General features: G+C 40.6%; 3 protein-coding genes and 1 long non-coding RNA gene across 9 annotated transcripts in view; 3 read left to right on the plus strand and 1 right to left on the minus strand.

Annotated features, from left to right (window-relative positions):
* Window positions 1-7,002, plus strand: part of LOC135106260 (ribosomal protein S6 kinase alpha-4-like) — a 30,143-nt gene extending 23,141 nt beyond the window's left edge. The window contains exon 5 of the mRNA XM_064015096.1: window positions 6,647-7,002. Within this exon, the coding sequence (XP_063871166.1) occupies window positions 6,647-6,853 (207 nt within the window). The 3' untranslated portion in view covers window positions 6,854-7,002. The remainder of the gene's footprint in view (window positions 1-6,646) is intronic.
* On the plus strand, window positions 2,142-23,116 carry LOC135106272 (translation initiation factor eIF2B subunit beta-like). 3 transcript variants are annotated; one of them, XM_064015115.1, is made up of 7 exons: window positions 2,142-2,265; window positions 2,739-2,943; window positions 20,614-20,802; window positions 20,881-21,037; window positions 21,189-21,383; window positions 21,727-21,902; window positions 22,676-23,116. In XM_064015115.1, exons 4-7 carry the CDS (start codon window positions 20,948-20,950, stop codon window positions 22,746-22,748), a joined length of 534 nt encoding a protein of 177 aa, XP_063871185.1. In that variant the 5' UTR covers window positions 2,142-2,265; window positions 2,739-2,943; window positions 20,614-20,802; window positions 20,881-20,947; the 3' UTR covers window positions 22,749-23,116. The 3 variants fall into 3 exon arrangements, with proteins under 3 accessions (XP_063871185.1, XP_063871186.1, XP_063871187.1); XM_064015116.1 differs by having other exon boundaries at window positions 20,614-21,037; XM_064015117.1 differs by lacking the exons at window positions 2,142-2,265; window positions 2,739-2,943 and adding an exon at window positions 18,667-18,915 and having other exon boundaries at window positions 20,618-20,802.
* On the minus strand, window positions 6,491-19,504 carry LOC135106279 (uncharacterized). 4 transcript variants are annotated; one of them, XR_010271227.1, is made up of 9 exons: window positions 19,205-19,504; window positions 16,540-16,611; window positions 16,233-16,320; window positions 9,783-9,971; window positions 9,548-9,704; window positions 9,192-9,396; window positions 8,673-8,848; window positions 7,829-7,902; window positions 6,491-6,817 (listed from the first exon to the last, which is right to left on the minus strand). It is a non-coding gene; the product is annotated as an uncharacterized LOC135106279 (long non-coding RNA). The 4 variants fall into 4 exon arrangements; XR_010271224.1 differs by having other exon boundaries at window positions 16,190-16,320; window positions 19,205-19,503; XR_010271225.1 differs by having other exon boundaries at window positions 16,198-16,320; window positions 19,205-19,502.
* Window positions 10,553-23,253, plus strand: part of LOC135106271 (translation initiation factor eIF2B subunit beta-like) — a 48,112-nt gene continuing 35,411 nt past the window's right edge. The window contains exon 1 of the mRNA XM_064015114.1: window positions 10,553-10,862. The gene's annotated coding sequence lies outside the window, so the exon portion shown is untranslated. The remainder of the gene's footprint in view (window positions 10,863-23,253) is intronic.

Raw genomic sequence — 23,253 nt, forward strand, 5'->3', positions numbered from 1 at the left:
CCCGGGCCCTTGATCGGCTCCGCTGTCTCCTCGGTAATAATTATCGTATTTTGCAGTGTTTTCCTGGTGTTTCCACGTGTTTCTAAACTCAGACGTGTAGATAAGAGTAGAATGAGTAAGAAAATAAGAGAAATAGAGGAGGAAGAGGAAGGGAGAAGGAATAGAGGAGGTGGTAAAACAGAAAAATGATAAGAAAACAATATTTAGCTTAATTTTCCCTGCTGCCCTGTCTGTCTTGGTAGTATTTGTCTTCCCTGACAGTGCTTCCAGTGTATTTGGTGTGTTTAAGAGGTGTTGGAGTGTGTCTGGAGGTGTTTAGGGAGTGTTGCAGTGTGTCTGGAGGTGTTGAAAGGGTGTTGAAGTGTGTGTTTTAGGGATTTGGTGATGTTTGAGTCAATATTTAGCGTTCCTGGTGTGTTTTGGGGTGTCTTAGGCTTGTTTAGGAGTGCTTTAAGTGTGTTTTGGACTGTTTTCAATGTTTTGTGATGTTTCAAGTGTATTTTAGGATGTTATGGACGCGTTTGGGTGTGTTTTGTGTGGATACCGGGGAATTTTGGGTGCGTTTGTGAATATTTTAGGTCAGTGTGGGTGTTTTGGGGTGTTTTAAGTGTGTTTTGGGCCGTTTTCAGTGTTTTGGGATGTTTTAAGTGTGTTTTAGGATGTTATGGATGAGTTTGAGTGTGTTTTGGGTAGGTACGGTGTGTTTTCGATGCGTTTTAAGTCCATTTGGGTGAGTTTTGGAGTATTTTAAGTGTGTTTGGGGATATTTTGGTGCACTTTCGATGTGTTTAGGGTGTTTTTTGTGCGTTTAGGAGTGTTTAAGGTGTTTTAAGGTGTTTTAGTGTGATTGGAGTTGCTTTTGAGGTGTTTTGGTTATGTTAAAGGCATGTTGCAGATAAGTACTGGGTCTTTGAGGGTAGAAGTGGTGTGCTGGAGGTAAAATAAAAGGTTCTGGAGTGTTTTAGGGGGGACTGTGATAGTAGAAGCGTGTCAGGGGTGTTATAGCGTGTGTTGTGATGTATGAAGCTTCTAGATGCATGTGGGGGCGATGTCTGGGTCTGTACGAGGTGTTGTGGTGTTGGAGTCCTAGCAGGGGAAGGTACTGGAGGTTGTAGTGATGGGTAGAGGGTAAAAACAGAGGTACACTTTAGGTTAGGTAAGGTTAAGTGTTAATTGGTGTTGATTCAGTAATACGATCTTTTTTTCTTTTAAGATACAAATGTAGAGGGACGAAATAGGGAAGCAGGAAGACCACCACCATCACCACCAGCAGTGTGGAAGAAAGTTTAGGCAAGCGAAGAAAGTTGGAAAATTAATAATTAAACGCTTGCTGTCTTTTATTATCTTGAGTATAAAATGGTTATATGACAATCTCTCTCTCTCTCTCTCTCTCTCTCTCTCTCTCTCTCTCTCTCTCTCTCTCTCTCTCTCTCTCTCTCTCTCTCTCTCAGCTTTGTATTAGTTACCCGTTGACAGAAGTGACAGCCGCGTTTTCTCTTGTCAGATGTAAACAAAGCGGTAATTTCCTTCTAGCTGGTGATAAAACTCTTTCTCGCTCTTCCTCACTCTCCCACGTCACGGAAGCAGTGTGTGTGTGTGTGTGTGTGTGTGTGAAGAAGAAAATGTTATATTATATCTACGTGTTTAAAAGTTTCCTTCATTTAAGTCCAAAGAGGCTGGCTGGCTGATGCTAAGGAAGGAAGAAAGGGGTGGTGTTTAGGGGTCTGGGATGGAAAGCGAGTGATGTGTTTTGTAGCCTTCAGATAAAAAATATTAACAAAGTTTACACAGTGGGAAAATTTTGGTGGTGAGAGAGAAAATGACTAAAATATTACCTCAAATTTAACCAAACGTGGTGGAGCTTCACACTCCTCAGCTGACCCTAATCAAACCAAGCCTAACCCAAAGAAGCCTACCCTAACTTCTGTCTGGTGCTTCCTCCTCCCCAACCTAACCTAACCTAGCCAAACCTTACCTAAGCAAGCCTAACCTAGCCAAGCCTTACCTAACCTAACCTAACCTCACCTAACCTAACCTAAAGAAACCTAGCCAAACCTAACATAACCTAGCCTAACCAAACCTAACCTAACCTACATCCTCTTCCCACGGCCCCACTTAACCAAACCTAATGTAACTTTCAGAGCAACGGCAACCCTCCGATCCGGCAAGCAAGTTGGCGGCAGCGATGGCGGTGGCGGCGGCAGTGGTGGTGAGGTGGACGGTAGGGACAGAGGGGCAGTACAGGCTGCGGACATCAAGGAGAAGGTGAGCAGGGTGTTGTGTTGGTGTGTGTTGGTGTGTGTTGCTAAGCTGAGATGCAATATTTGTCACTCAACACTCGTGCAACACTGCCTCCATGCACAAGTGTGTCGGGAAAATGATTTAAAGTCGTAAAAATGTTCTTGTTTTACTTTATTTATTTATTTATTTATTTTGTTTTATTTTTTGTATATATAGGAGGGACACTGGTCAAAGGGAATTAAGTACAATAAGAAAAAAATACTGAGAAAAAATAAAAGATAAAAAAGACCTCACTTAACCTAACCTAACCTAACATAAGCTAACTTAACCTAACCTAACTTAACCTAACCTCACTTAACCTCACTTAACCTAACCTAACGTAACTTAACCTAACCTAACCTCACTTAACCTAACCTCACTTAACCTAACCTCACTTAACCTAACATAACCTAACCTCACTTAACCTAACGTAACCTAACCTAACCTATCACCCACAGAGGAACGCACGGACAAGCAAGGTGTTATTCGGCAGTCTGATCCTGGACCTGCTCGGCTTGAAGGTGGTGCTGCCCGTGTCTCCTGCTCTCCTCGACTGTTACTCCAAGCACAACACCAGCGGCTTGTATTCCTCTCAGCTCTCCTGTGTGACTTATTACCAGCATATCATCGGTTTCGCTGCGAGGTTCCATTCTGTCTTGTTTGGTAATTAAGTGGGTTTGTTGTGTTTTGTATTGGTTTATATATTTTTAGCTTGTTTTTATTATTATTTTTTCAATTTTTTTATCCTATTATCTATTTATTTATTTTTTGTTTGTTTGTTTGTTTACAGGGTGTGTGTGTGTTTGTTTGTGTTCCTGCTGTTCAATATTGCAGCTTGTTTTCTTTATTATTGTTATTTTGTGTTTTATTCTATTTCAGTGTTCTGAGGGAGTCTTCAGGTGTTTTGGGGTGTTTTGGGGTGTTTTTGGAGTGTTTTGGGGTGTTTTTGGTGTGTTGTGAAGTGTTTTGATGTGTTTTGGGGTGGTTAAGGGGTGTTTTGAAGTGTTTTGTGGTGTTGTGGAGGTGTTTTGGGATTTTTGGTGTGTTTTAAAGTGTTTTGGGATGTTTTTGGAATGTTTTGATGTGTTTTGAGATGTTTAGGAGTATTTTTGGAGTATTTTGGTGTGTTTTTGGAGTGTTTTGGGATGTGTTTGTAGTGTTTTGGGGTGTTTTGGGGTATTTTGAAGGTGTTTTGGTGTGTTTTTGGAGTGTTTGGGGTATTTTGGGATATTTTGGTGTGTTTTGGATTATTTTGAGAGTGTTTTGGTGTGTTTTTGGAGTGTTTCTGGGTGTTTTGGAGTATTTTGAGGGTGTTTAAAGGTGTTGTGGTAGTTTAAAATATATTGTTAGTTTACTTTTTTTTAACTTTTTATTTTCTTATGCATTATTTTATTTCTTATTTATATTGTGGTGTGTTGTCGGTGTGTCCTAACCTAACCTAACCAGCCTACCCTCTCCTAACCTCCCCTCAACCCACAGGCACTGATTGGCGTGACATTCAGCATAGGCTTCACCGTCGGGCACACTGTGGGGGCTGCGTTCTCCCGCTGGGGAAGTACTGGGTGGTTCGCGGCCTCGGCTGTCTACGCACGCACTCTCACTGTGGCTAACATAATATTCTTTGCTGTCTTCTTCCAGGAATCGCTGCCTGAGGTGTGTGTGTGTGTGTGTGTCTCATTTATTTTTTTTATTATGTATATTTTTTTTGTTTTTGTATAATTTTTTCTTTTTTTTTTTTTCTTTTCATTTTTTCTTTCTTTGCTTATTTTGTAATTTGTTTGTATTTCCTTGTGTCTCTGAATGTTGTTAAAGAGAGGTGCATTGTGAGTAAAGCATCATTTTCTCTTTCCTTTCCTCATTTCTTTACTTTTCCCTCTTATTCCTTCCTTTCTGTCATCATTACAAACCCTTTCTATTCATTACAAACCCTTTCTCTCATTTTCCTTACCATAAACCATCAAAACATCTTAACAGTCTCATTTAAATCACTTTTCTTTTCATTATCATCTGTTTGTTTACATTCTCTTTCTTTCTTTCACTTATTAATTCATTACACTCCTGTTTGTGTGTTTAGGAATGTTTTGAGATATTTTGGGGTGTTTTGGAGGTGTTTTGGGGTGTTTTTTCAAGTGTTTTGAGGTAAATTGTCTGTTTTTGGGTATATTTGTCTGTTTTTGTCTGTTTTTTGAGTATTATTGGGGTTTTGGAGGTGTTTTGGGGGTGTTTTTGCAAGTGTTTTAAGGTAAATTGTCTTTGTTGGGTATTTTTTGGGTTTTGGAGATGTTTTGGGGGTGTTTTTGCAAGTGTTTTGAGGTAAATTGTCTTTTTTGGGTATTATTGGGGTTTTGGAGGTGTTTTTTCAAGTGTTTTGAGGTAAATTGTCTTTTTTTTGGGTATTATTGGGGTTTTGGAGGTGTTTTGGGGGTGTTTTTTCAAGTGTTTTGAGGTAAATTGTCTGTTTTTGGGTGTTTAATGGTGTTTTGGGAGTGTTTTGCAAGTTTTTGAGGTAAATAGTGTGTTTTGGGGTGTTTAATGGTGTTTTGAGAGTGTTTTGCAAGTGTTTTGAGGTAAATAGTGTGTTTTGGGGTGTTTAATTTTGTTTTGGGAGTGTTTTGCAAGTGTTTTGAGGTAAATAGTTTGTTTTGGGGTGTTTAATGGTGTCTTGGTGGTGTTTCAGGGTTATATAGGGGTGTTTCGGGGTGATCTAGGGTAAGTAGTGTTATCAAGGCTGTAGTGGAAGTTACTGTGGGTTTTCAAAGGGTGTTTCCATGGTGATTCACTTGTATTTTATCCCTTGTACAGTAAAACTCCCTTTCTCTGAGTTGGCAACACTGTTTGTTTACGTTTGCTGTTGTCTCGTCGTGTGTGAGTCAGATTTGTGTCTTGTTCTTCCACCACAGGGCAGAAGGAGGAGGGACATCGGTGCCAGTTTGACCGAGGCTTGGGAGGTGATCAATCCTAGGGCTCTGTTCTCTGTCAGCTGTGTCAAGGGCCTGGGCAGAGAAGGTGTGTGTGTGTGTGTTTGTATGTTCAGTATTGTGTGTTTGTTCGTGTTTGTAGTATTGTGTGCGTGTGTGTGTGTGTGTGTGTGTATACTAGCAAATATTCCCTTATGTTTACTCCTGAAACACACACACACACACACACACACACACACACACACACACACACACACACACACACACACACACACACACACACACACACACCACCTCCCGTTCCTCCTCCTCCTCCTCTCCCTTCATTCATACACACACACACACACACACACACACACACACACACACACACACACACACACACACACACACACACACACACACACACACCACCTCCTGTTCCTCCTCCTCCTCCTCTCCCTTCATTCATACACACACACACACACACACACACACACACACACACACACACACACACACACACACACACACACACACACACACACACACACACACACACACACACACACACACACACACACACACACTACCTCCCGTTCCTCCTCCTCCTCCTCTCCCTTCATTCATAAACATCTGTCTTTCTCTCTCTCTGTAGAACGCATGAAATTAATACAACTTAGCCGAGTTTACTTCCTCTACCTGTTCCTGTATTCCAGCCTGGAGTTAACGCTGATCTTCGCGACCCACCACAAGCATAGTTACGACTCGTTGGCGCAGGACCGCAAGTTTTCCTTCCTGGGCCTGGTCATAGCAATTACACAGAGAGGGTTTATGCGAAGTGTTAAGACTGGAACTGAAAAAGCAACTGCCAATTAGGTATGGTGTGTTCTGGGGTTTGTGTGTGTGTGTGTGTGTGTGTGTGTGTGTGTGTGTGTGTGTGTGTGTGTGTGTGTGTGTTGGAGAGGGTTTGTGTGTGTGTGTGGCCGGGAAAGGGTTGCCTGTGTGTGTGTGTTTTCAAGGGTGTTTTCATGGTTCGAGTTTAACAGGGTGTAGTGGAAGTTACTGAGGTTTTCAAGGGTGTTTTTCATGGTTCTTGTTTAACAGGGTGTAGTGGAAGTTACTGGGGTTTTCAAGGGTGTTTTCATGGTTTTTGTTTAACAGGGTGTAGTGGAAGTTACTAGGGTTTTCAAGGGTGTTTTCATGGTTCTAGTCTAACAGGCTGTAGTGCAAGTTACTGGGGTTTTCAAGGATGTTTTCATGGTTCTAGTTTAATGGGCTGTAGTGGAAGTTACTGAGGTTTACAAAGTATATTTTCAAATCTATATTTTTACTGTGTAGAATTACAATATAAAACAACAGGATTTATCAGTAACAGTTTAAGTAACAATTAGTTTAAGATCATATTATTTTCTTTTCCTTGCATTTAATCATTGTATGCCTGTATCTAATTCATGTTGGTTTCACAGGCACACACCTACATTGTGATGGAGCTCCTTGGAGGTGGAGAGCTGGCTGCTTCAGAGGATCAGGAAACACGAGAGGTTCACAGAGGCTTGCCTCGGGCTTCGGTCGTCGTGAGGAACCTGGTGTCAGCAGTTCACTACGTGCACAGGAAGAGCATCAGTGTTCACGGAGACCTAAAGCCAGACAGGGGTGAAAAGGGTTGGTGTTGAGGATAGACAGAAAAGAAAAGAAAGGAAAGGTAAAAAAAGGAAGTTTTTTTGCATTGATTTTCCATCTGCTTATTTTAAAGAATTTATTGCATGGAATATTATTGATCTCCATCATTTGTATGGCCTTTATAATAAAAAGTATGAATTTATTCCATTCAGATATTATCCTTCTCCGAGGCCATTCTAATCTAAACATCTTTTCACGGAATCTCTTGTTCAAGGATTCTTCTGAAGATTCAGTTATTAAGATTGTGGATTTTGGGTTTGCACATTTGATGCCTGACAAGGAAAAGGATGGCAGCACGAAGACACCGTGCTTCACTGTTCACTATGCAGCACCAGAAGTGTTGCTGCAAGCTGTGCAGAAGGGAGCAAATGGTACCGCTTGAACATTCATGCACTGGTTGAGTATCTTGTGTGTAATTTTATGATGAAAGGTTTTTAATGCAGGGACAGTTGTTTATAGGCATTTTTACATTATTTTTAGTGTACAACCATCCAAAAGGCATTTAGCTCAGTGTTACTGCAACAACCACACAGTACTGAATGTAGGGTTTCCTGTTTCATTAGAGATTTCTCTGCAGTAGTGTTTTCAATACAAGGAGTGTTTTCTATAGTTATTTTCTTTATTTTGAGGGCTTGCTATAATATCCTGCACAACTCTAAAAATACATCAAATTAACCTCCCACCAAAGCACAATACAGACACTTCCATTGGCTGTAACATTACTGCTAATACTGCAACATTCTTCCTGAGGGGAACCACACACATTAACAATAACACATGTTACAAAAAACTACACCAAACATATTAAGCTCAACATTTTTGTATAATAATTTTTATAAACATGAATGACCAAAAATGGTTCTAGGATAAAAGAGGAAAAAAATGACAGAACACTACAGCATAACAGTACAAATGGCAGGTGTGTCTCTTTTCTCTTATTCCTGATTTGCAAGGATTAAAGCTGTTACCTTAGAGATCACAAGAAGTGGGACGGTACAGTTTGCTAAGCTGCCGGTACACGTAGGATGGTGCAGTACCTCGACTGAAATAAAAGAGATTTAAATGGTCAGCAGCCATTATTTAAAGCTAAGTGAGTAGATGTGCAAGATAAACAGGGTACAGTAAAATCCCTCTTATCCGGCATCAACGGGACCGCCGACGTGCCGGATACTTGAATAGAAGTGAAATTATGTCCACAATGACCACCCTACACTCACGCATCTTACCACAACAATGATCAGCTGATCTGATCAGCTGCTTAAGTGTAAGCACAACACACTTCCTTTTTTCTACAACTTTAGGCGTGATGAAGGCGTCAGGCGATAAACAGTGCACACGCGGGACTGAGTCACTGAGTAAACACAGTGCAGTGGGCTGCGGGTGGCGCGAAGCAGTGCGCTGTGGTGGCAAGGGGATGGGGTATGCCTCGCGTGGGAATTTTAATTGATTTTCTGAGTACACATTGATTTTTTATTGATTTTAAGGCTCGGGGAAAAATGTGCCGGATACTTGAAGCTGCCGGATACTGGAATGCCGGATGAGAGGGATTTTACTGTATAATAAATTGAGTAAGTTGTTTATCTCACTCATAAGTAAAACATAAAGGCCTTTCATTTGATGCATTTAGGATCAGAAGTTTTACTGGGAGATGAAGTACAGTGCTAAATAACAGTTTGTGCATAAAGCTGACAAATACTGATGTCTCCTGAGGTCAGCCCAGGCCCAACAAGGAAAGCAAATGAAAAAATTAAATGAACCCCCAACATCACACCTTGAAAGGACCACACAGTCATATGAACAACACAAACTCACTTGTTAGTTATCAAACTGGTGACATTTTCTGGAGGAACGTAATCTAGCTGAGTCAGTGCAGTATTTACAGACGGCCAAAACTTTGTTCCCTCTGGGATAACAGAAGTGGTGGTTTGGTGGCTTATTTCTTCACAGCCCATCAAGCTAAATTTGTATGTGGGAGTGCACACATACAGCTGAAAATGAAGATTTGTGACAATAAGCAAAATGCACAATTCATGCCATGATTTTCAATATTATATAGGTACTGATCTGATAGTATCTAGCTCCACATGAGACAACAGGTTGAGGTTTGAGAAAGGACCATCCAACACTCAACACGAGGAATGTATATCCACCTACACGAAATAAACATGTGGAAAAGGAATGTATCAAAAACTGGAATCAAGAATTTCTGTGAGAATAAAATGGTATGTACTTTTGTGATACCTTCCCTGTTCAATTTGCAACAGTAAATATGTTTCAAATACTGCCCCACTGAAAGAGGTATCAGGATAATGACTAACAAATAAAACTTACTGAAACAGAATAAAACTTTGGTGGTGAGGCAAGAGAGGCTGCACCAACAAAGTTCTCAATGCCTCCGTTGGTCACCACCGTCTCGGTGCCAACGATGACCTTTGATGACCTTGTTGACACGTGACATGATGGGGAACACTGCAGAGTCTTGAATTAATGTTGTCTCAATTCCAGCAGTACATAAAGCTTTTGCCACTGGGTGACCCTGCACAAGTAAAAGATGTATTGAGAACATAAGAACATAATAAAATAAAGGAAGCTGCAAGAAGCCATCACCCCTACATGTGGCAGTCCCTGTGTTATGTATTGTGCACATCAGACACGATGACGTGAAAGAGACGCATAAAACACCTTACATCATATTTAGGGGCACGTTCGGCAACAATAACGTGGAATTTCCTTTGTGTGGCTGCCTTGGTCAGGAAGGCCAAGACCAGTGGACACATTGCACACGTCACAATGACCTCATCATTGTGAATCTTGCTTACACCTTGGGCAGCTATCAATTCTTGGCTGAAATAAAAGGAATCAATATAATACTGGTAACAAACAATGTCAATGTCCCAAATGTCAGTGTAATCTTTACTCTACCTTTGTTCAACCTCAGCTTTCTGTTCACCAATGGCCTCAAGTACTCTGTCCTGCAGCTCTGGAATAACCTCCGTGCATTTTGGGAGATCTCCACATGCAGGGTGAGTCTACTAGCATGGACTGTGAGAGGCTTGGGTACTCCACACCTTGCTTCTCTCCACGTGGTGTGTTGTGTTCGTCAATTACTATCTGCGTGAAGAAGAAAAATAACTTAAATAAATAAATGAGATACACACACACACACACACACACACGAGGGCAGACAGGCAAAATACGTAGAGAGAGAGAGAGAGAGAGAGAGAGAGAGAGAGAGAGAGAGAGAGAGAGAGAGAGAGAGGCTGTACTTAAGCAATTATATCTTTCCATACCACACACACACACACACACACACACACACGCACACGAACGTTTCCCTAAGGGCTCTCCTTGACACACAGATAAAGGCTGGTAATTCTCTGTTGATCATTAGCTACAGTATGGAAGCCTCTGTTATACTTGGATATCTCTGTGAAGTATTGTTGTTTTTTAACGTCAAATGGTAAATACTTAATAATGATAAGCTGAAATATAACACAGTATTAAGCCAAGCCTTCAATTCACACAAGCTTTTCAATGATTTCACATTACGCCACACAAGGGACGAGACATTGCAGTGTATGCCCCGCCAGGACCAGTTTGAATTTGGCGCTTCAATCAGTAACATCTAGATACTTTGACAATTACAGTTATAATGGCCTGAGATTTATTTTTACACGCTTATAATTCTTTATATTTAATTTTCCATTAGTTTAGTATAATATAAAAGAAGTTGGTGGTTGTTATTGAAAGCTAAAAGTGTGTTGTGGATAGGTTTGTGTCCGTACTGTGCAGAGCAGGCCAAGGGAGGACAACACAGCACCAGACGTAACACAGAAAGGCACTGTGTTCAAAGGGTGCCATAAACTGTGGCTTCATTTAATGTATTTTGGCAGAACAAGACAGTGACAGGGCCGTGGGTGCCTGCGTGTGCTGGTGCAAGCTTGGTGCCTGCCTGGAGGTGCCTACAGGGAGGTGCCTACAGGGCCACCAAGGCTAATATTGGTAAGAAACCCGCCCACCACTTGTCCAGCCAGCTAATTTGCACAGTGTGATGTAACAGGCGGTAACTGTGATAGTGTTGTTACGTGTCACCCACAACAACAACACAGGGCTGTCAGGTCAGTGGTTAACCTTACTGTTTATTGTTGAGCCTCGTATTTCATGTTTTTGCACCTGGTTAGGAATATATTGACGTGACCCAGCATTCCACGGTGCCACAAGCGCTCCAAGCCTCCACCACAAAACTCTTACTAATTAACCATGACAGGAATTATAAAAACGTCAAAAAAATACACTTAATGTTATCAGCTGAGGTGGAGGCAGCCTTCCCCATTTGTCCGCCAATATCTGCTTCATTTCTCACTTATTGTAAGTTTAACACGTCACTAAGTGGAGCCACATAACTAGGCTTTCATATCCGCTAGCTAGATATATCTGCCATTGCCTCATTTAGTTACGATGGAAGAATAACAGGCAAAATAGCGGCCGTTCTCTCCACTGACAAGGGCCGCCATGATGCCTGGCTACCTCTGCCAACCTGCTTCAACCTGTGGGTTCCAATATTTTTTTTATTTTTTTCTTAACTTCTTTATTCTGCTGGTATAGCATGTTTTTTATGGTTTATAAAAATAATTATATGCTTTAGAAGTATTTTCGTGGCTTGTGTTGAGTTGTGTTCAATTTTGTGTTGCTTGCCGAAAATGCGGGGTGTTTTTTTAGCAGTATTTTGACAAACTTGATTTTTTATTTCACGTTCTAACTACGTCTTTTGTATTTCTAAAAATTGCTTATGATTTTTAAATTGTTTTTTGGTTCCTGTTGAGAGAAATAAGAGGACTTTAAAAATGGTTTATGGTCCTGTTAAAAGTTGTTATTACAACACTTTTTGTGTTATTGTCTCTCTATTTGAGCTTGTAACTAACTTTTCATTGCTTGAAAAAATTGTTTGTATGTTTTAAAGTGTTTTATCTTGTTGTTGAGTCAAAATAGGTGGACTTTTCAGTGGTTTTTAATCGTATTTAGGTTCAACACTTGGTTTTTACACAATTTCGGTTTTATTTGTTTACTTCTTGTTCCGGGTCACTTTTGATGGTGTAAGATGATAGTTCAGATTTTTTAAAAATTTTTACGTTCCTAAAAATTCAAATGCTGTGGACTTTTCAATGATTTAAATGGTGCCGAATATTTCAACACTTTTTCCATATTTCATTTGGATATTTTTTAAATACTACTCAGGCTAGAGCTGTTTTAATATTGTGAATATTATTTTAAGTATTTGTCAAGTCAGAATATATAAGGCATTCCAGCCTAGCTCCATTTTTTCGAGGGGTCAATTTCGAAATGAAATCCGTTACGGTACGTAAAATTGCCGTGACGTCACGGCCGCCATCATGGACCAGAGACCTTGATCGGCTCCGCCGTCTCCTCGGTAATAATTATCGTACTTTGCAGTGTTTTCCTGGTGTTTCCACGTGTTTCTAAACTCAGACGTGTAGATAAGAGTAGAATGAGTAAGAAAATAAGAGAAATAGAGGAGGAAGAGGAAGGGAGAAGGAATAGAGGAGGTGGTAAAACAGAAAAATGATAAGAAAACAATATTTAGCTTAATTTTCCCTGCTGCCCTGTCTGTCTTGGTAGTATTTGTCTTCCCTGACAGTGCTTCCAGTGTATTTGGTGTGTTTAAGAGGTGTTGGAGTGTGTCTGGAGGTGTTTAGGGAGTGTTGCAGTGTGTCTGGAGGTGTTGAAAGGGTGTTGAAGTGTGTGTTTTAGGGATTTGGTGATGTTTGAGTCAATATTTAGCGTTCCTGGTGTGTTTTGGGGTGTCTTAGGCTTGTTTAGGAGTGCTTTAAGTGTGTTTTGGACTGTTTTCAATGTTTTGTGATGTTTCAAGTGTATTTTAGGATGTTATGGACGAGTTTGAGTGTGTTTTGTGTGGATACCGGGGAATTTTGGGTGCGTTTGTGGGTATTTTAGGTCAGTCTGGGTGTTTTGGGGTGTTTTAAGTGTGTTTTGGACCGTTTTCAGTGTTTTGGGATGTTTTAAGTGTGTTTTAGAATGTTATGGATGAGTTTGAGTGTGTTTTGGGTAGGTACGGTGTGTTTTCGATGCGTTTAAAGTCAATGGGGTGAGTTTTGGAGTATTTTAAGTGTGTTTGGGGATATTTTGGTGCACTTTCGATGTGTTTAGGGTGTTTTTTGTGCGTTTAAGAGTGTTTAAGGTGTTTTAAGGTGTTTTAGTGTGGTTGGAGTTGCTTTTGAGGTGTTTTGGTTATGTTATAGGCATGTTGCAGATAAGTACTGGGTCTTTGAGGGGGTAGCAAGTCACTCCGGCCCCTAGTTTTTCCGGCCCCGGTCACTCCGGCCCCTAGTTTTTCCGGCCCCGGTCACTCCGGCCTCCCCCGCGTTCGACCCAGGTCACTCCGGCCTCCCTGGCGGCACGCACGTGTGTAAAGTTAGCAATATAATTATATTGTTGGGTTGTTTGAGTGTGTGTGTGTGTGTGTGTGTATTTACCTAGTTGTAGTTTACTTTTTAACAACTTTTATTGTACATTTGTAATGTCTATGGAGGCTAGAGCGCCATTCTCTGGCGGAATGAAGCCATATATATGTAATAAACAATAAATAAAACACCTACTCTTATCACGTATGTCCTATAGTCTCTCTCTCTCTCTCTCTCTCTCTCTCTCTCTCATCCACTTCATTTTGCAGCAATTCTTTATTTGAAAAGTAGCATTTGTGTATAATTTAACTGAACCCTTGGTGGACAGAAGGGTGTTGCCTTAATTATCACTTTTCGGATTATTTACGAAGTATAAATACTCTTCAACTCCTACGCACAATATGAATATGGGCCAATAAGAAAAAGAAAGGTCTGGTAAAAGGTGGGTCAAGTCACAACAACCTGACATTCTCTCTCTCTCTCTCTCTCTCTCTCTCTCTCTCTCTCTCTCTCTCTCTCTCTCTCTCTCATTTCCTCCATAATAATATTAATAATGATAATAACGATTATGATAGTGGAGGTAGAAACTTACTACTACTACTACTACTACTACTACTACCATACTGCTACTACAAAACATACTAGCTATATGAGTTTGCGTAATAGATAATAGTCGTTAACGGTGTCTCCTTCCTCGGAGTTGAGGTACCGAGGTTTTCGAAACACAAAACGACTTTTCTTGTTTCGAACACAAAACGACTTTTCTTGACCGTGCCATGAGGCAGACAGAAGGAAGTGATAATGCTTTTGTAAATCCAGTCTATTTATCTCGTAATGTTAACCGTATAAGACAGAAAGATAGACCTGTTGAACCTAATTCATTGGATTTTGAATTGGTAGTTGATCACATTCCGAATGAATTCCTCCAGAAAGATATTATTCTAGATGATGCAAGACACTTAGTATTTGCCACTGCAGACCAACTTGCCTTGTTGAAGAAGGCAAGGACATGGTATTTAGATGCCACATTTCGTGTAGTACGAGCCCCGTTTCAACAGCTATTTGGAGTCCATGCCTTCGTTAAGGGAAGCGAAGGTAATGTAAAACAAGTCCCCTTAGCTTTCATCCTTATGTCAGGGAAAAGAAAGAGAGACTACAGAAAGGTATTGAATTCTATTTTAGCAATAATTCAGGAGTGTAAAGTGGAAAAGATCGTGATGGACTTCGAAATGGCTTTGTGGTCAGTAGTCAGGAAATTATTTCCAGTTGCAAAGTTGCAAGGCTGTGCATTTCATTGGAATCAGGCAGTCTGGAGGAAGATTCAGGCGTTAGGATTGGCGGTTCCATACTTGAATCATCGTCCCACTCAAGATTACCTAAAACAGTTAATGGCTCTTCCCTTTCTCCCACATGAACATATTACATCAACATTTGATCACCTTGAATCACGCCTTCCTGCTGGCCCAATTAAAGATTTAACAACGTACATGAGAGAAACATGGATAAGTGGGTTTTGGTCACCAAGTGAATGGACAGTGTTTGGCCAGAGCATTCGCACGAATAATGATGTAGAAGGTTATCATAGACGTTTGAATGGTAGTGCAGGCTCTTCCCATATTCCTTTTTATGTGCTGGTTCCCTTACTTTTCAAAGAAGCCAAAAATGTACAGGTCCAAGTGCGTCTGGTCAAGGACGGAAAACTTGCTCGTTGTCAGAGACGAAAATACCGATCTCTACAGGGACGAATATTTTCACTATGGAACAAGTATGAACAACATGACCTCACCACTGACCAATTATTAAAAGCATGTTCCAGGCTAAGCGGACCCAGTGTTTAGTTTGTAATATACAAGTGAAATATTTTAGTATCAGTAGACTGCCTGATAAAGCCAGTCAGCGCTCCCATGTTGTGGTCAGGGTGTGGTGAGCATTGTTTGGTTATTTTTGTTATTATATATTCTTTCAAGGTTACATAGTATTACATAGTTATTGTGTATGTGTATGACTATACTGCGTAATTATTTAATAAAAGAGAGAGCCTGTTACTATATATTCTTTCTAGATAACTTAGTATAATTAGTGGGCCGGAGTGACTAGGGTGGTAGGCCGGAGTGACTAGGGTGGTAGGCCGGACTGACTAGGGTTGGGGGCCGCAGTGACTGAGGGCCGGTGTAACTAGGGGCCGGAGTGACTGTAAACCCTGCCGCCAACTTGCTTGCCGGATCGGAGGGTTGCCATTGCTCTGAAAGTTACGTTAGGTTTGGTTAAGTGAGGCCGTGGGAAGAGGATGTAGATTAGGTTAGGTTAGGTTAGGCTAGGTTAGGTTAGGTTAGGTTAGGTTAGGTAAGGCTTGGCTAGGTTAGGCTTGCTTAGGTAAGATTTGGCTAGGTTAGAATTGCTTAGGTTACATTAGATAAAGTTTGGTTAGGCCAGCTTGGGATTAAGAAACGAGATAGCCAGTCTTGGGGAGGAGGAAGCACCAGACAGAAGTTAGGGTAGGCTTCTTTGGGTTAGGCTTGGTTTGCTTAGTGGCAGCTGAGGAGTGAGAAGCTCAACCACGTTAGGTTAAATTTGAGGTAATATTTTAGTCATTTTCTCTCTCACCACCAAAATTTTCCCACTGTAAAAACTTTCTTAATATTTTTTTCTGAAGGTTACAAAACAAAGCACACGTTTTTTCATCACAGACCCGTAAACACCACCCCTTTCTTCCTTCACACACACACACACACACACACACACACACACACACAAACACACATTCCCTCACAGAAACTTTTAAACACGTAGATATAATATAGCATTTTCTTCTTTACACACACACACACACACACACACACACACACACACACACACAGACAGCACTATATTCCTCTCACAACATGTAACCTTCTTACGTATCACAAACTTCCAAACTTCATTATCCTCTCACTTCCTCCTCCTGTGCTTTATTCCACTGCTTCCGTGGCGTGGGAGAGTGAGGGAGAGTGAGGGAGAGCGAGAGAGAGTTTTATCACCAGCTGGAAGGAAAGTACCGCTTTGTTTACATCTAAGAAGACGCGGATGTCACTTCTGTCAACAGGGTTACTAATACTGAGAGAGAGAGAGAGAGAGAGAGAGAGAGAGAGAGAGAGAGAGAGAGAGAGAGAGAGATTGTCATATAACCATTTTATACTCAAGATAATAAAAGACAGCAAGCGTTTAATTATTAATTTTCCAACTTTCTTCGCTTGTCTAACCTTTCTTCCACACTGCTGGTGGTGGTGGTGGTGGTCTTCCTGCTTCTCTATTTCGTCCCTCTACATTTGTATCTGAAAAAAAAAAGATTGCATTACTGAATCAACACCAATGAACGCTTAACCTTACCTAACCTAAAGTGTACCTCTGTTTTTACCCTCTACCCATCACTACAACCTCCAGTACCTTCCCCTGCTAGGACTCCAACACCACAACACCTCGTACAGACCCAGACATCGCCCCCACATGCATCTAGAAGCTTCATACATCACAACACACGCTATAACACCCCTGACACGCTTCTACTATCACAGTCCCCCCTAAAACACTCCAGAACCTTTTATTTTACCTCCAGCACACCACTTCTACCCTCAAAGACCCAGTACTTATCTGCAACATGCCTTTAACATAACCAAAACACCTCAAAAGCAACTCCAATCACACTAAAACACCTTAAAACACCTTAAACACTCCTAAACGCACAAAAAACACCCTAAACACATCGAAAGTGCACCAAAATATCCCCACACACACTTAAAATACTCCAAAACTCACCCAAATGGACTTAAAACGCATCGAAAACACACCGTACCTACCCAAAACACACTCAAACTCATCCATAACATCCTAAAACACACTTAAAACATCCCAAAACACTGAAAACGGCCCAAAACACACTTAAAACACCCCAAAACACCCACACTGACCTAAAATATTCACAAACGCACCCAAAATTCCCCGGTATCCACACAAAACACACCCAAACTCGTCCATAACATCCTAAAATACACTTGAAACATCACAAAACATTGAAAACAGTCCAAAACACACTTAAAGCACTCCTAAACAAGCCTAAGACACCCCAAAACACACCAGGAACGCTAAATATTGACTCAAACATCACCAAATCCCTAAAACACACACTTCAACACCCTTTCAACACCTCCAGACACACTGCAACACTCCCTAAACACCTCCAGACACACTCCAACACCTCTTAAACACACCAAATAAACTGGAAGCACTGTCAGGGAAGACAAATACTACCAAGACAGACAGGGCAGCAGGGAAAATTAAGCTAAATATTGTTTTCTTATCATTTTTCTGTTTTACCACCTCCTCTATTCCTTCTCCCTTCCTCTTCCTCCTCTATTTCTCTTATTTTCTTACTCATTCTACTCTTATCTACACGTCTGAGTTTAGAAACACGTGGAAACACCAGGAAAACACTGCAAAATACGATAATTATTACCGAGGAGACAGCGGAGCCGATCAAGGGCCCGGGTCCATCATGGCGGATGTGACGTCACGGCTAATTTACGTACCGTAACGGATTTCATTTCGAAATTGACCCCTCGAAAAAATGGAGCTAGGCTGGAATGCCTTATATATTCTGACTTGACAAATACTTTAAAAAATATCCACAATATTATAACAGCTCCAGCTTGAGTAGTATTTAAAAAATATCCAAATGAAATATGGAAAAAGTGTTGAAATATTCGGCACCATTTAAATCATTGAAAACTCCACAGCATTTGAATTTTTAGGAACGTAAAAAATTTTAAAAAATCTGAACTATCATCTTACACCATCAAAAGTGACCTGGAACAAGAATAAACAAATAAAACCGAAATTGTGTAAAAAACAAGTGTTGGAACCTAATTACGATTAAAAACCACTGGAAAGTCCACCTATTTTGACTCAACAACAAGATAAAACACTTTAAAACATACAAACTATTTTTTCAGGCATTAAAAAGTTAGTTACAAGCTGAAATAGAGACACAATAACACAAAAAGTGTTATAATCACAACTTTTAACAGGACCATAAACCATTTTTAAAACCCACTTATTCCTCTCAACAGGAACCAAAAAACAATTTAAAAATCATAAGCAATTTTTAGAAATACAAAAGACGTAATTAGAGCGTGAAATAAAAAACCAAGTTTGTCAAAATAGCGTCAAAAAAACACCCCACATTTTCGTCAATCAACACAAAATTGGACACAAGTCAACACAAGCCACGAAAACACTTCTAAAGCAAATAATTATTTTTCTAAACCATAAAAACATGCTATACTACCAAAATAAAGAAGTTAAGAAAAATACCCAAAAAATATTGGAACCCACAGATTCAAACAGGTAGCCAGGCATCATGGCGGCCCTTGCCAGTGGAGAGGACGGCCGCTATTTTGCCTGTTATTCTTCCATCGTAACTAAATGAGGCAATGGCGGATATATCTAGCTAGCGGATATGAAAGCCTTGTCATGTGGCTCCACTTAGTGACGTGTTAGGCTTACAATAAGTGACAAATAAAGCAGATATTGGCGGATAAATGGGGAAGGCTGCCTCCACCTCAGCTGATAACATAAGGCAAGTGGATTTTTTTTACGTTTTTATAATTCCTGTCATGGTTAATTAGTAAGAGTTTTGTGGTGGAGGCTTGGAGCGCTTGTGGCACCGTGGAATGCTGCGTCACATCAATATATTGCTAACGAGGTGCAAAAACATGAAATACCAGGCTTAACAATAAACCTGACAGCCCTGTGTTGTTGTTGTTGTTGTTGTTGTTGTGGGTGACAGGTAACAACACTATCACAGTCACCGCCTGTTACATCAGACTGTGCAAATTAGCTGGCTGGACAAGTGGTGGGAAGGTTTCTTACCAATATTAGCCTTGGTGGCCCTGTAGGCACCTCCCTGTAGGCACCTCCAGGCAGGCACCAAGCTTGCACCAGCACACGCAGGCACCCACGGCCCTGTCACTGTCTTGTTCTGCCAAAATACATTAAATAAAGCCACAGTTTATGGCACCCTTTGAACACAGTGCCTTTCTGTGTCACGTCTGGTGCTGTGTTGTCCTCCCTTGGCCTGCTCTGCACAGTACGGACACAAACCTATCCACAACACACTTTTACCTTTCAATAACAACCACCAACTTCTTTTATATTATACTAAACTAATAGAAAATTAAATATAAAGAATTATAAGCGTGTAAAAATAAATCTCAGGCCATTATCACTGTAATTGTCAAAGTATGTAGACGTTTACTGATTGAAGCGCCAAATTCAAACTGGTCGTGGCTTACACTGCAATGTCTCGTCCCTTGTGTGGCGTAATGTGCAATCATTGAAAAGCTTGTGTGAATTAAAGGCTTGGCTTAATACTGTTATATCTTACCTTATCATTATTAAATATTTACCATTTGACGTTAAAAAACAACAATACTTCACAGAGATATCGAAGTATAACAGAGGCTTCCATACTGTAGCTAATGATCAACAGAGAATTACCAGCCTTTCTCTGTGTGTCAAGGAGAGCCCACCTGCATGTACTGAATATATGTTTTTAATTAGTCTTTTGTGATTAATCTTTTTAATATATCTGCGCCAATGTAAACTAGTATGTGCTTAGAAGGCTTACCAATGTGTGGGTGTTGGTGGGTTTGGTGCTACTCAAAGGGAACACGTGCTGGAGATGTCTGTGAAGCAGTGATGTACAAATAACTGAGCGTATTTCAATTCACATAAGTATCCCATAAAAATAAAAAACTGACCTCCGTTTTCTCTCAAGAACGTAAACATTTAGGCGTATTTCAATTCACATAAGTATCCCATAAAAATAAAAAAAAACTGACCTCCGTTTTCTCTCACGAACGTAAACATTTAGGCGTATTTCAATTCACATAAGTATCCCATAAAAAAAAAAACTGACCTCCTTTTATTGTTGTTGTTATCATCATTATTCTTGCTTTTTTATTTATTTTTCATTCTCTTCCTTGTTTCCTCATCTCTCTCTCTCTCTCTCTCTTGAAAGATTCCGCCCTAGAGATATAGAACACACACACACAGTGATGTAACGCCCTTAGGGAAACGTTCGTGTGCGTGTGTGTGTGTGTGTGTGTGTGTGTGGAAAGATATAATTGCTTAAGTACAGCCTCTCTCTCTCTCTCTCTCTCTCTCTCTCTCTCTCTCTCTCTCTCTCTCTCTCTCCGTATTTTGCCTGTCTGTCCTCGTGTGTGTGTGTGTGTGTGTATCTCATTTATTTATTTAAGTTATTTTTCTTCTTCACGCAGATAGTAATTGATGAACACAACACACCACGTGGAGAGAAGCAAGGTGTGGAGTACCCAAGCCTCTCACAGTCCATGCTAGTAGACTCACCCTGCATGTGGAGATCTCCCAAAATGCACGGAGGTTATTCCAGAGCTGCAGGACAGAGTACTTGAGGCCATTGGTGAACAGAAAGCTGAGGTTGAACAAAGGTAGAGTAAAGATTACACTGACATTTGGGACATTGACGTTGTTTGTTACCAGTATTATATTGATTCCTTTTATTTCAGCCAAGAATTGATAGCTGCCCAAGGTGTAAGCAAGATTCACAATGATGAGGTCATTGTGACGTGTGCAATGTGTCCACTGGTCTTGGCCTTCCTGACCAAGGCAGCCACACAAAGGAAATTTCACGTTATTGTTGCCGAACGTGCTCCTAAATATGATGTAAGGTGTTTTATGCGTCTCTTTCACGTCATCGTGTCTGATGTGCACAATACATAACACAGGGACTGCCACATGTAGGGGTGATGGCTTCTTGCAGCTTCCTTTATTTTATTATGTTCTTATGTTCTCAATACATCTTTTACTTGTGCAGGGTCACCCAGTGGCAAAAGCTTTATGTACTGCTGGAATTGAGATAACATTAATTCAAGACTCTGCAGTGTTCCCCATCATGTCACGTGTCAACAAGGTCATCGTTGGCACCGAGACGGTGGTGACCAACGGAGGCATTGAGACCTTTGTTGGTGCAGCCTCTCTTGCCTCACCACCAAAGTTTTATTCTGTTCCAGTAAGTTTTATTTGTTAGTCATTATCCTGATACCTCTTTCAGTGGGGCAGTATTTGAAACATATTTACTGTTGCAAATTGAAGAGGGAAGGTATCACAAAAGTACATACCATTTTATTCTCACAGAAATTCTTGATTCCAGTTTTTGATACATTCCTTTTCCACATGTTTATTTCATGTAGGTGGATATACATTCCTCGTGTTGAGTGTTGGATGGTCCTTTCTCAAACCTCAACCTGTTGTCTCATGTGGAGCTAGATACTATCAGATCAGTACCTATATAATATTGAAAATCATGGCATGAATTGTGCATTTTGCTTATTGTCACAAATCTTCATTTTCAGCTGTATGTGTGCACTCCCACATACAAATTTAGCTTGATGGGCTGTGAAGAAATAAGCCACCAAACCACCACTTCTATTATCCCAGAGGGAACAAAGTTTTGGCCGTCTGTAAATACTGCGCTGACTCAGCTAGATTACGTTCCTCCAGAAAATGTCACTGGTTTCATAACTAACAAGTGAGTTTGTGTTGTTCATATGACTGTGTGGTCCTTTCAAGGTGTGATGTTGGGGGTTCATTTCATTTTTTTATTTGCTTTCCTTGTTGGGCCTGGGCTGACCTCAGGAGACATCAGTATTTGTCAGCTTTATGCACAAACTGTTATTTAGCACTGTACTTCATCTCCCAGTAAAACTTCTGATCCTAAATGCATCAAATGAAAGGCCTTTATGTTTTACTTATGAGTGAGATAAACAACTTAGTCAATTTATTATACAGTAAAATCCCTCTCATCCGGCATTCCAGTATCCGGCAGCTTCAAGTATCCGGCACATTTTTCCCCGAGCCTTAAAATCAATAAAAAATCAACGTGTGCTCACAAAATCAATTAAAATTCCCACGCGAGGCATACTCCGTCCCCTTGCCACCACAGCGCACTGCTTCGCGCCACCCGCAGCCCACTGCACTGTGTTTACTCAGTGACTCAGTCCCGCGTGTGCACTGTTTATCGCCCGACGCCTTCATCACGCCTAAAGTTGTAGAAAAAGGGAAGTGTGTTGTGCTTACACTTAAGCAGCTGATCAGATCAGCTGATCATCATTGTTGTGGTAAGATGCGTGAGTGTAGGGTGGTCATCGTGGACATAATTTCACTTCTATTCAAGTGTCCGGCACGTCGGCGGTCCCGTTGATGCCGGACAAGAGGGATTTTACTGTACCCTGTTTATCTTGCACATCTACTCACTTAGCTTTAAATAATGGCTGCTGACCATTTAAATCTCTTTTATTTCAGTCGAGGTACTGCACCATCCTACGTGTACCGGCAGCTTAGCGAACTGTACCGTCCCACTTCTTGTGATCTCTAAGGTAACAGCTTTAATCCTTGCAAATAAGGAATAAGAGAAAAGAGACACACCTGCCATTTGTACTGTTATGCTGTAGTGTTCTGTCATTTTTTTCCTCTTTTATCCTAGAACCATTTTTGGTCATTCATGTTTATAAAAATTATTATACAAAAATGTTGAGCTTAATATGTTTGGTGTAGTTTTTTGTTACATGTGTTATTGTTAATGTGTGTGGTTCCCCTCAGGAAGAATGTTGCAGTATTAGCAGTAATGTTACAGCCAATGGAAGTGTCTGTATTGTGCTTTGGTGGGAGGTTAATTTGATGTATTTTTAGAGTTGTGCAGGATATAGCAAGCCCTCAAAATAAAGAAAATAACTATAGAAAACACTCCTTGTATTGAAAACACCACTGCAGAGAAATCTCTAATGAAACAGGAAACCCTACATTCAGTACTGTGTGGTTGTTGCACTAACACTGAGCTAAATGCCTTTTGGATGGTTGTACACTAAAAATAATGTAAAATT

This window comes from Scylla paramamosain, chromosome 13 (assembly GCF_035594125.1).
Source record: "Scylla paramamosain isolate STU-SP2022 chromosome 13, ASM3559412v1, whole genome shotgun sequence".
In the NCBI taxonomy this organism is placed as follows: domain Eukaryota; kingdom Metazoa; phylum Arthropoda; class Malacostraca; order Decapoda; family Portunidae; genus Scylla; species Scylla paramamosain.

What these genes read in the sequence shown, in the direction of transcription:
- LOC135106272 (XM_064015116.1), top strand. Translation starts at nt 20,948, where the DNA reads ATGTGTCCACTGGTCTTGGCCTTCCTGACCAAGGCAGCCACACAAAGG. An exon ending in AACGTGCTCCTAAATATGAT is followed by an intron (nt 21,038 to 21,188) that starts GTAAGGTGTTTT and finishes TTACTTGTGCAG; the next exon opens with GGTCACCCAGTGGCAAAAGC. An exon ending in ACTGGTTTCATAACTAACAA is followed by an intron (nt 21,903 to 22,675) that starts GTGAGTTTGTGT and finishes CTTTTATTTCAG; the next exon opens with TCGAGGTACTGCACCATCCT.